A 12,933-nucleotide genomic window follows, 5' to 3' on the forward strand; every position below is an offset into this window, starting at 1 on the left:
TTGTCTGAACACTTCAACGTAACTTCAAGAAGTTCGAAATATTACTCTAAAAAGGTTGACCTTAAAACCTAATTTTAATGAAAGTATGATGATGATAGTGATGGATGAATGGATAGATAGATAGTGAAAATGGTTGATTTAAAGAAGTTAGACTTGTATTTTCGACTTGAAAAATCAAAATTTTTAAAAAAGGGTATTGAGCTTATATTTCTAGAAGCATTGGACATTTAAACCTCGCAGCACCAAACTATAAGAGTACGTGAATATTAGATTAAGAAATTTTTTTCCAAATAGAATATTATTTAATATTTTATTTTATTTTAATAATAAAATGGGAAAAAACTCGTAATTATACGTTTCGGCTTTCTACAGCCACTCAACAAAAGCCACGTCAGCGGTTGTAGGCTTCAGAACTTATCCAATCGCAGAGAATCTTTTTTTTTTTTCGTCCTCCTACACGACCTCATCCGTAAAACGCCATCCTGTCCTTTACTCCTTCACGGAGAAAGCTCTCTGCGCAACAGATCTCGACGCAGAAAATGTTGATGATGATGATCCAACCAGCCGTCGCCAGCGCCGGCACGGGAACCGGCACCTGCACCCGTCGGTTTGCCTACTCCGGCGGCTTACGCCTACCTTGGTACTACTGCTTTGTGTTTCTCTAGAAAATAAGAGAAAGGAAAAGAAAATGTTGAAATTTTGATGTAAGGAATCAAATTTAGTTGGAGCTCAAATGTTAGAACGGATGGCACCCGAGGAATTTAAAATGTAAAAAAGCGTTATACCGAACTTTGTTTCTCATTGTAAAGCAACAGAAAAGTGTAAGAAGCTTCGTTATTTTTCCAATTTCTCAGCTACCAAATATTCATGGAACTCAGTTCGGTTGAGATTGTGGCTGTGGGTGATTCAGAATTTTGGACTTAAGGCGTTAGAATTAAAGCAGCTTCTAACGTTGAAGAATGTTTTACAGGAAAGCATTTCGGACATTAAATGAGGGTTCTTTCGAGAGGAGGGGCAATATCTTGAAGAATAGAGTTCAAGCATCTGCGGAGCATTCGGGGTTGGATTCGGACCCTATGGAGCACAATGGGAAGCCGCAGTATCACCCATTTGAGGAAATTGGGGAGTCTGCAGTTGTGGACAGTAGAAATGCTACACTTACACCAGCGGAAACTACTCGAACAATTATAGAGGTAGAATGTGCAATTGGTTGGAGATATTGCTGGTGATTTCATTCGGGAATAACATTTAATAAGACCTTTAACTACTTGTAGTACACATTAAGATTTTATTTGTATCATTTTATGAGGGTGTTTGGGATACGAATTGAAAGAATGTTCCTAGTTTCAGGAGTTAGCTATTTGATCCTCCTATTGAGAAGAATGTTATGCTCCAAATTTCCTGAAGCAGCATTATTCAGGAGCATAGATTTCAGTCCTCACAGTTGGATTGATGTGGATTTGGTAAAACTTGGTCCTCAGATTTTGCATCTGGGGTTTTTCAAATCAGCATAAATCTAAATGTACGATTCAGGCTTCAAGATTTTAAACCTAGAATTAAGTGCATTTCTAGCGCAGTAGTTATGCAGCATTATTGCTGTTAAGAATTAAGGGTGTAACGTGGGGAACCCAACTGTTCATGGTGGGAAACAATGATATAAGGAAGTAGAACCTATAGTCAAGGGTACTCCCTTTACTTCTGTAGTTTTTCTAAATTTTCCATTTGATGCTCCTGCAGTCCTACTAGGACAAATGTTCTAAATTTCCCGTTTGACACTCCTATTAAGAAAAATATTGTGGCCCTTTGTGACATAATAAAAGAATGATGGATATTTATTTTGAAGTGACAGCAGCAACTGTGTTGTCAGTTTTGTTTAAGGCTGAATTGGAAGACTCAGCCTAATGTTTAGCATCACTCCTTTTGAGAAAAAAAAAGGCATGATGATTGCATAAGAACTCTTAGAAGGCCTGATTTGGGCTTGATATTTGAGTGTGATATTGAGTAGTTTTAGTTCATTGTTAAACGGATATTTCTTCTAAACCAAAAATGGTCTTGTTAAAATTTTCCCTGGAAGAGAATGGTGCTGCCTTTCTTAAAGCTGTACACATCTTAGTGAACCTAAGAGCTGTAATATGATTACTGCTTAAAGTTGCTTGCAAGCACATCCATAATCTTGAATCATTAAAACTCAGCATTAACTTATGTAAGACCAAAAAATGATAAGACATCGAGGGATCAATGGAAAGAAGGTAACGCCAATTAATTAAAGTAAGGGGTTAGTAAACCAATATTTACTCCTTAGTAATATATCGATAGACGAAGTGTAACTCCTGCGATCCATTAGTAAGGAAATCAATAAGGAGGTATCCTGAATGCCTATAAAAAGTACCCCTTAAGGAAGGTAAAACATCTCATCTTATCTCATCCTCATTCACTCCTTCCTGTTGCAATCATATGGTCCTTTCAAATTCCTTGACTTGAGGCACACCCCACGTCCTCCAAACTATTTTTCTCTCATTCTTGGCAGGTGAGCGAAGTCATGATTGATCCAAATTCTCTTAGAAAATTTTTGGCAGCAACCATTATAATTGACAAGTTATTAACTTAATATCAATGTTTTAGAAGGCTTATTTGAGGCTCACCTCAAGGTAAGGCATGCCTAAAATGCCTCGAGGCTTAATCTAAAATATCAAATTCCAAAAAGGCTAATGCATTACTTGTTGAGGCTTACACATTTGTACTAAAGGAACACCTTTTGCACCTTTTTTAGTTGAGGCTTATGCATTTTGAGTGTGTGATTCTCAAGTTAAATTGACTAGAAAATTTTAACTACGTGTTTATATAAAAGGAATGTCATAATATGAGTTGGTTTCTAAAACTCTTGACTCTCAACCTTTCCAAAATGAATGAGGGTTGCATCTTAAATCATGAAAATTATTTGAACTTTGTTTTGATTTTTTTTTTGGATAATAAAGGATGGTATATTAGATATAGAAAGAGAAATTACAATGGAAGAGGACAAGAAGTCCATCTCATAAAAATAAAATAAAAATATAAAATATGAAAAATAAAAAAGAAAATTAACAATTAAACAAGGAAACCCTTGATACATCGTTGAACTCTTCAAGTTAGCTAATAATTTGAACTTTGAAATAGTATAGTCATCTCTTGTCATGATTTATGTCATGAATTCAAGTTAGCAAGCCAGCAAGTAGTTTGCAACGTATATTTGTTTTCTTTTTTTTTAACATTATATTTGTGATTTTCTCTATTTTTTTTTGTTCTTTTAAAACTATATAATTTATTTACACATTTATCAAAAAAAAAAAAAAAAAATCCCAAATGGCTTACACCCCAACGCCTTAAGGCTTACCCCTTGAGTCTTAAGGGTTAAAATGCCTCACCTTTTAAAACATTGCTTAATATTGCTTAAAATTGCTAGCAGACACTCCCATAATATTGAATATTGCGATTGACATATTATTAACTTTACATTGCTTATTATTCCTGCTTTTGTCACCTTTTGCCGGCTAATGTCGCTTCTTTATGATGTTTGCTTAGGTAAATAGCAAAGCGACACTAATGTTTTCCAGTTTGGTCAATGGGGAAGCTCATGAAAATATTTTCTGGCCCGGGTTGCCTTATGTAACTGATGAGCATGGAAGTAAGTCTGGCATTTGATGTTTCTTCTTTTGCATGTTTATTTATTTTTGGTTAAGGTTGGTACCTTCATTTGCTTATATCAAAGTTTATGCTCTGCTGTGATGCCAGATATTTACTTCAAGGTGAATAATGATGAAGATATAATGCAAAGCCTAACGTCAGAGAATAACTTTGTGGTATGGAATGTGATTTCAGTTATCAATCCCATACACATGTGTTTTCTGCGAGGTGATATATGAACAATATATTCAGCCTCTATTTTTGGGTATTTAACACAATATTAGTGGAGTTAATACCTGCATCCTTGGTTGCTACCTGGCAAAACATTTTCTTTGCTAGAAACATGTATCTAGATGTTATTAAAAATTTAACACCACCTGGTGCAAAAAGCTCCTACACCACGTTGGGAATTTGGGGAAGGCATGATGCACGCAACCTTAACTCCACAACTGGGGAGACTATTTTGGCAACTTGAACATGTGACCTTTTGATTTGAGTCTAGCTCCCTTATCACAGGTTCAAGGCTCACCCTCATCTAAATGCAATTACAAAAGCTTTTTCAAATATGATGAGAAATGAGTTCTTCTCCCCACCCCACCCCACTTCTTCCAAACCCTAAACTAAATACTTAAAAAAGTACTCATTTTCTCATCATATTTTAAAAAAGCTTTTGTAATTGCATTTAGATGAGACCCTAAACTTAATATTTTAGAACTAGTCAACACACCCATTAATGATAATACATGAATTTCCCTGCCTGGAAGGCAAACTCCTTGGAAAATGTCCAAAATGGTTGTCCCTCCAATGGATTGGCCCCACTCATGAACTTTGTTACTATCCTATAATTGTTTGTCCATTGAGGTGTACAGTGTTTTTATTATTAAACAATTTCAGTTGTTTATAAGTTTTATAAGGCTGGCTTGTTTTATGAAAAATAATGCAGCAAGTCATAATAGGCTTCGATACAATGGAAATGTTCAACAAGATGGAGTTATCGAGGCCTTCTGAAATCAATTTTGGTCTTGAGGAAATTGAAGATGAAGATAGTGACTTTGACAATAACAATGAGGAGGATGATGATGATGATGATGATGAGGATGAAGATGAAGATGAGAATTATGAAAAGGTTTCTTTTTCCCCAATTCTCCATGAATGAAATTTTCCAAGTGCCAGTCAAATTCTGTCCATTTAACAGTCTCCATCTTGTCTTATTTGTATTTGAAGGATTGGGTTTCCATCCTTGAAGATGAAGGTGATGAGGAAGATTCTGATGCAAACCTTGGAGACTGGGCCAAATTGGAGACCATGCGTTCTTCTCATCCAATGTATTTTGCCAAGAAGCTGGTTGAGGTAACTTCCCATGATTCCATGGTTAATTTTTCACTTAAAAACTAAAAAAAGGTATGATCTATTTATGAAGGTGTTATCACAATGGGGTGTTTCCCACAACATTTTACAATGGCACTTTCATGTTCATATTTGTCACTTAGAGGCCGTGCCTTGGTGCGATGGCAAGTGCCTCCGCCTTGGTACGGGTGGTCTCGGGTTCGAGACTCGGGAGCGGCCTCTCCAAAAATGGGGGTAAGGCTTGCCGACATCCATCTCTCCCAGACCCACTCAAAGTGGGAGCCTTGTGCACTGGGTAAGGCCTTTTTTTTTTTTTTCGAAAATATGTTATTCGCTATGGTTCAAGCTCTGGGTGAGAGTGTTTTATTTATCTAGGTTGTGGCAGGTGATCCTATTGATTGGATGGGCCAGGCTTCTGTGGGTCTCACTATCCAAGGCCTTTTAACACCTGCATATATTGATGAGCACTCAAGCATCCTTAAGCATATATCTGGTCATCATTCGAGTACAGAAGGGGAAAATCAGGCTGGGAATTTTATTGAAGAAAAAGTGGAAGATCTTGGCATGATTAATGGTCATACGCATGAGTCAGGGTTGTCTGAAAATGGTTCAACCTGGGCTGATGAACTGGAGCCTGATGAAAACCTCAGAAGTGGAACTTCATTTTACAAACTGGAAATGATTAAAATACAGCTGGTTTCAGCTGATGGACATCAGGTATGCCCTTAAATATTTTTTGGTGTGTATAGCATTGGGTGGATGATTTTCAACTTCCTGTGTTGTGTGCGTCTTTACCGTGCATGGCATTTCATAATGTAGCTATTCTTTGTTGTTATCTTACTCCAGTCGTGATTGTTTGCACGTTTTATTGCTTATTAACAAGACTGCATACACAAAATGCTATTCTTAAAGCAAAGCAACTAGACACAATTAGACAGCCTATATTTTGTTAGCTGCTTGCCCCATATTTTATTTCTTGAATAGCATCATTAATACAATGCCTTCAAAGAGTAAATATCTGTTACGTCCTCTGGGCAGACATTTTTTTTAATTTGTTCTAGTTTTTTCAATCGGCTTGATATGTATACATTTTAAATGAAAAACAAGCAACTGGACATACCTAATGAAGATGTGAGCATGAAAGTTTGGACCAAGCAAACAGTGCAATTTATGCTGGAATATATGAATTTGAAGACATTCTTTTTTCACAGAGTGGATATTTTATATTTGTCATGATGCTCCAGAATTTGAAAATTTAAATGCCTTTGCAAATAGAAAATGCTATCTTAAAGTTGTATTAATAAATTTCTTATTTCCTCTTGTTGGCAGACTGCTGTTGAAGTAGAAGATTTCTGGAAAGCTCGTCCTGATGTTATTGCTCATTCAGCACCCAAAATTATAACTCAACTGAATGCTGGTGAAGAAAAAACCCTGCAAGCCCTTAAATCTCTCTGTTGGAGATGCAAGGGTATTCAAGTGGAGGTAACTACTTGCCAGTTATATTTGTCTTTTGCAATGCAATTTCCAAATTTATATGTGTGATACAGGCATGCACGTACGAGTGCATATGCACACACATGCATGCATGGTTTTAAATAGTGACTGCAACAGTTACATAATGAATTTTAGGGTCTACGTACCATTGCATATCTCTAAATTGGTGGGGAATATAAACTCACAATTGTAACGGTTTTATAGATCACTACGGTTACATAATGGCTGTTACAGCTTACATGATTGTTGTGGCATTTTTTTTTTCACACGTCTTCTTTGTCCCTCATTTCTCCATTTTTAATCAACCTCAATTAGCTACGTGAAGAGACAGAAAAAATTCTAATGAGGGTGATAATGATATGTAACTTTTTATTTTGTATAATACATTCACAAGATATGCATTAATTTACTTCCTATATTGTTAGAAAACAAATTATTTATTTTTATAATATTAGTAATTTGATATTTACTTCCTATATTGTTCAACTTGAAACTGTGGTCTTGTCTAGTTTTTGTCTTGTTCCTGTTGTTATTATATGATTATGATATTGTAATTTTAAAGCTTTGGCTATAAAATATAACTTGATCTAAAATATTAAATTTTTATTACTTTACCTAATAAAATAATACAATTTATTTAATTTATTGTATGGCTTGTGTGCCTGACAGATTAATGGAGCATATCATAGTATAAGCTAAGCTAATGTATTTTGTTTCTTTAGTTTTAATATCACACATATGATTAATGATAAGTAAAAAATATGTAGGTAATTTTCACGTCAATAGCAGTTTAAAACCAATGTGAAAGTTATTATCACTAAACAATATTAGTTAGTTGAATGAAAAGATTCAAAACACATTGAAAATCATTTTAAGAAGGGTCAAGGGTGTAAAACATGCAAACATACCAATATAAATAAGGTTGTTTGTGATTGGAAAAAATTCACAGCCATTACACCTATGTTCTGCTTTCTGTTATACACTTCTGCTACTGTTATTTAAAACCAAGCACATATATGTATGTTCATAGAAGTAGAAGAACAACAACAACCATGAAGTCCCACTAGGTGGGGTTGATTACATGAATCCTCTTTAGCCATTCTACATGATCTAGGGCAATATTCTTCAACAAATGGAGGATTGTATAATCCTTACTCATTATCTCTGTCCAAGTTATTCTATCTACTCCGAAACCCGCTAACATTAACTAGCATACTCCTCCTGACTACTGCATGATTTAGCCTATGTTTCTAGTTCCCAAACCATCTCATTTGCCCCTCCTTTAACTTATCTTCTACAGTTGTTGTGCCCAACTTACCTCAAATGTGTTCACTTCTTAACTATTTTTTTAGAGTTTATATCGCTCATCCACCTTAGCATTCTCATTTCACTTTTACATTTTGGATGTGTTGTCTCTTTGTTGCTCAACATTCTAATCTATTACAGAGTAGTTGGTTTTTTATCCATCCTATAAAACTTTCTTTTTAATTTTAAGAATATCCTAGGATCACACAACACGCCTGGAATACTTCTCTATCATCGCTAGCTTGTTTTAACTCTTTCTATTACATCTTCCACAATTTCTTCTTCAGTTTGCATAATAGATCTAACGTATCAAAGTCTACTAGTGCTATTAACTTTTAAACCATCAAGTTTAATTTTTTCTCCATATTCCATCTAAAATGACTAGAATTACATTTCATATAAAGGGCGTCCTTGAGTTACAAGGCCTCCCACTTTGCGAGGGTAGGGTGAGGATCGTTGTTTACTTGAACTCGAACTCGTGACCAACCGGTCATAAAGGAGCAACCCTACCATTGATCCAAGAACCAGTCACAAAGGACTAAACTTACATTTCATATATTTTCTCTAATTTCTACTAATCTTAAAACCTTTAGATTCTAAAGCTTCTCGTCATAATTCTAATAATTTTGCTTCATCTTTAGTTTCATCCATCAACACAATAATATTTGCAAATGACATATCATGGAATGATGTTTTGGATATTCTAAGTTCATCCATCACCGATGCAAAAAAATAAGGACATAGTTGATGCTTGGTGTACACAACGGAAATTTCTTATATTCTTTATCATAGTCCTAATACTAGACATATCCATAATGAAATCTATATACCTTCGACATGTCTTTTTTTTTTGTCCTTTTTAGGACCCGCCATTAAGTTCCCTACGGTATCTTGTTAAAAATCATATGCAAGTCCCTCTTCTTTTCCCTAAGCTTTCCCATTATTCTTTTTAATAGATATATGGTTTCCTTGGTGGATCTCCTAGGCATAAAAACTAAACCAATTTTTTGGAACCTTCTTTGCTAAACTTAGTTCAATTCATTGTATTACTCATATGTTTAACTCCATGATATTTATTACAATTTTGAATATCTCATTTATTTTTGTATATAGGCATTAAAGTACTTTTCCTCCATGGACTTGCCATTTTCTTAATTCTTATAATTGTGTTAAATAATCATTTAACCATGTAATTTCATTCTCACTTGGGCATTTACAAACTTCGATTGGTATGTCATCCAACCTTATAGCCATTTTCCATCTTAAAGCAAACGTAAAGTGTAATTTTGTAAATCTCAAATTTTTAGCCTTTTTTTTTTTAATCATTTTTCAATTCTAAGCTTAAGCCCTTCCACTTTATTTTTATTAAATAGCATACTAAAATAAGTTGGTCATCTTTTTATTTATGTATATGTATATACATATATCTTCTTCTTTAATTAAAACACTATCTTTCTGGTTTTTTACACTTTTGATATTACTTGAGTCTCTACCTTTCTTTCTAGCAAGTTCAAATGTCTTTTTCCTTTCTTTTGTTTGTACTCTAGTATATATGCTAGCATATGCGCCAATGTGCTTCACAAACAGCTTTTTTCTTTCCTTGCGCCTATGCTTTTCAAAGTTTTCCTTCTTTCTACTTTTATGCCATGTCTTAAACAACGTTCTTTGTTTTTTTTTTTTTTTTTTTTTAAAAAGGGCTTTTTGAACGTTTTGATCCCACCACCAACTCTCTTTACTAGTCAAGCATCTTCTCTAGATTTACCTAAAATCTCTTTTGCTATCTCTTTAATAAAACTAGCTATTCTACTCCAAAGAGTGTTTACCTCTATGTTATCCTACTCTTTTCACTAGGCTATTTGTACATGTATTGTATAAACACAGAGAATTTAGTTGGCTTAGGGTTTATTGGGCATTTTGAAGTAGATGATATTCATTTGCATGGTGTCAAATCAAACCATGCCTGCTGCGTATATTTGGAGCTGTTTCAAATATTCTGCTGGATTTTTGTCATTATTTTGGAGCATTATGAAATGCTTCAGTTCATAAAAATATGGTTTCTTTTAGTGCAGCAGAAGCTTATTCGTATAAAACTATTGAAAGACTAACAAAATTCTTCATACATACTAACGCATGTGTGCTTCAATGTTTTAAGTTGAGAAAAAATCATAATGTGTTATCCATCACTCACACATGTATACCTTCCAATCTTTTTAGATCCTAAATTTCTCATTGAAAACATATACATTGAATCTCTGGTGCAATTTATTGCAGGAGGCGACGCTCATTGGTGTAGATGCCCTTGGTTTTGACTTGAGAGTCTGCTCAGAGACACAAGTCCAGACATTGCGGTTTGCATTTAATACACGGGTACATGAATGACTTTTTGACCATTGCCTATAGGCTCAGATTTGAAATTGGTGCCCTCCCTCACCCACAGCTCACTCTCTCTCCCTTTCTTTATCCAGATACATACTTATTGGTCATGCTTAAGTGGCTTTTTAGTTGTCTTACGTCAAGATGAATGAAATGCTGAGTGCATTTTGAAGACCTGGCCTTTTAAACTTCTGGCATGGGGTGCAAATTATCTGGTGACTATTGATTCCCAAATATATATGCAGTGTTGTTTTCAAGCATTAAATTTAGGAAAGAGATCCTCCAGAGTTGCTCTACTGGGAGTTTGTTGAATCTGAACCATCTAACTGTTTTCAAGAGAGGATCTGTAGATGAGAGAGAGAGAGAGGTATCTTCCACAAAACTTCATGCATGAGCAACTCTAGAGGATCTTTAGATTTATTGGTGGCATAACGTTTCCGTCAAGGGTGTCCCATTGAGGTATATCTTCCATGTAGTTTCATTGGAATGCAATGTGAAAGCATTGGTCATCTGCTTTTCCTAGAATCACTAGGAAGGATCATTACAATTCACGTCTAAATTGGAAAGTACTCTTTTCTTGACTTACTGTGCCTTCATCTTTTTAAGCCATATTAGTATGGTTCAACCAGTTTCACTTGCCACCTATATCCTGTATGGAAATTACACTTCTAGGTTGATTTGTTTTCATTGCTATTCATAGGATTAGATGTTATAATGTAGAACTTGTGATGTTAAATGATAAATGTATAATGAAACATTTTAAAGAAGAAAATGTTCCCCTGACAAATATTTCTTTTATTCTTATTCCTCCTTTTGCTTTTTTTTTCATTTTCATTTTCATATTTGTTTTTATTTTTGATTTTTTATGCTGACTTTATTATCATTGATTAAATTGGAGTCACTAGGACTGCATTCCTCATGTGAAGTGCCAAGAACCTAGTATATGAGGAGCAATTGAGGAAAAACTCTTTGGCTGATTATACTGTCCCTTTTCCCAACTCGTATTTGAACTTTGCAGGCAACATCAGAGTATAGTGCTGAGAGACAGCTTCATGACCTACTTTTCCCGAGGATTCAACACAAGCCGCAAAAACAGCAGCAAACTCACAAAAAGGAATGCTAACATGTTTTGAACCCCTCAGTCTAGTTAACACTGCACGGTGTTGCTGTACTTTGAGCTGTGAACTGAACATTGCACGTAAAAAATTTGCTGCAGTCCCCATGTTACTTGTAAGTTTAAACCGAAACCAAAATTATGTCACCTAGTTGCTTTGCCTTACATTCTTTTTTTGATATATGACTCAAAAGTGCTGGCTTTATTTTCTTAATTAGTAAATGGTAGTCTGCACGTCTGAGTAATGAAGGTTTTTTCTGGTTGAAGTTTAGGAGAGCGAGCAGTTTAATTGAAGTTTCACATCCTTCAAAAGATCTTATTTTCTTTAATTTCCCTAATTGGATTGGAAATCAATTTAGGTGCTTTGCAAAATGGTACAGAATGTCGTCTACATTTTAATATATAAATCAGTTGTAACAAAAGGAAAATCAATGGGAGCAATCATTGCCTGTGCCTGTGGTGTCTAAAGAAAGCTTGCAAATTAGCCGTTCATAGAATCTATGATCTGGGCTACCTGGTCATTTTCTTGGAGTATAATATGGGGTAATCACTTTTGGAAGTTTTAGACTCTCAAAGGATAAAGAATAAATATAAATAAAAAAAGAAAAACATCTGCAAGTGTGAATGTCTTAACATTTGCACTAGGTGGTTGTGTGGCACTGTTATCCTACATTGAGTAATTCCGTTATATGTAAAAAAATTTGTCTAATTTAATTAACATGATAAATTATATTAGATTCGGTTTATATACTTGGTGTGAAGAAACAGCTAGACGTAGAGAGAAATTCTGAATCTCATTCATAATTAAAATTATTACATCAATGAGTATATATAGCTGAAGTTGAAGAACTAACAAATTGAATGGATAACAAAATAACAAACTGAATATAATTAAGATACAATAATGTTATGTGAATGCTAACTAAATTTCTAACTACATTTATAGTTGGCAATTGACTGTTTAACACTCCCCTTCAAGATGGATGTGATTGAGTATGAATATTAATTACACTTATCTTGGAAAGCAATGAAGCAAAGGAAGGAAATCCGAGAGGTCTCGTGAAGATGTCTGCTAGCTGATTCTGTGAAGTAACTTGCAAAGTCTTGATAACATCAGCTTGTAATTTTTCCCGAACTATATGGCAGTCTATCTCTATATGTTTTGTTCTTTCATGGAATACCGGATTAGCAGCCATATGTAATGTTGCTTGATTGTCACAAAAAATCAAGGCTGACCTTGTATGTTCAATCTTTAAATCCTTAAGTAATGAAATCAGCCAAGTTACTTTGCAGACAGTAGTAGCCATGGATCTATATTCCGATTCTGTAGATGATCTAGAAATTGTATTCTGTTTCTTGGATTTCCATGAAACTAAAGAATTTCCTAGGAAAATATAGTAACTCGTGACCGATCTCCTAGTCTCTATGCAACCTGCCCAATCTGAATCACAAAAGGCCTTCAAATGCATGTCTGAAGAAGTTGAGAAGAAGAAACCTTGACCAGGAGTAGCCTTGATATACCTCAGCACCTGATATGCTGCAGTCAAGTGAGGTACCCTTGGCTTGTCCATGAACTGACTTAGAGCTTGAACTGCATAGGATAGATCTGGCCTTGTAATAGTTGAATACAACATCCT

General features: G+C 34.8%; 1 protein-coding gene across 2 annotated transcripts; it reads left to right on the forward strand.

Moving 5' to 3' along the window:
• Positions 1-465: 465 nt before the first annotated feature.
• LOC131146007 (uncharacterized protein At3g49140-like) lies at positions 466-11,510 on the forward strand. 2 transcript variants are annotated; one of them, XM_058095255.1, is made up of 10 exons: positions 466-640; positions 971-1,193; positions 3,562-3,664; positions 3,772-3,839; positions 4,607-4,789; positions 4,888-5,013; positions 5,386-5,727; positions 6,340-6,492; positions 10,081-10,176; positions 10,275-11,510. In XM_058095255.1, the coding sequence occupies exons 1-10, from the start codon at positions 540-542 to the stop codon at positions 10,332-10,334; spliced, it is 1,455 nt and encodes a 484-aa protein (XP_057951238.1). In that variant the 5' UTR covers positions 466-539; the 3' UTR covers positions 10,335-11,510. The 2 variants fall into 2 exon arrangements, with proteins under 2 accessions (XP_057951238.1, XP_057951237.1); XM_058095254.1 differs by having other exon boundaries at positions 11,201-11,510.
• Positions 11,511-12,933: the final 1,423 nt, after the last annotated feature.

This window comes from Malania oleifera, chromosome 13 (assembly GCF_029873635.1).
Source record: "Malania oleifera isolate guangnan ecotype guangnan chromosome 13, ASM2987363v1, whole genome shotgun sequence".
NCBI classification, from domain to species: domain Eukaryota; kingdom Viridiplantae; phylum Streptophyta; class Magnoliopsida; order Santalales; family Ximeniaceae; genus Malania; species Malania oleifera.

What these genes read in the sequence shown, in the direction of transcription:
- LOC131146007 (XM_058095254.1), top strand. Translation starts at nt 540, where the DNA reads ATGTTGATGATGATGATCCAACCAGCCGTCGCCAGCGCCGGCACGGGA. An exon ending in GGCGGCTTACGCCTACCTTG is followed by an intron (nt 641 to 970) that starts GTACTACTGCTT and finishes AATGTTTTACAG; the next exon opens with GAAAGCATTTCGGACATTAA. An exon ending in CGTCAGAGAATAACTTTGTG is followed by an intron (nt 3,840 to 4,606) that starts GTATGGAATGTG and finishes AAAATAATGCAG; the next exon opens with CAAGTCATAATAGGCTTCGA.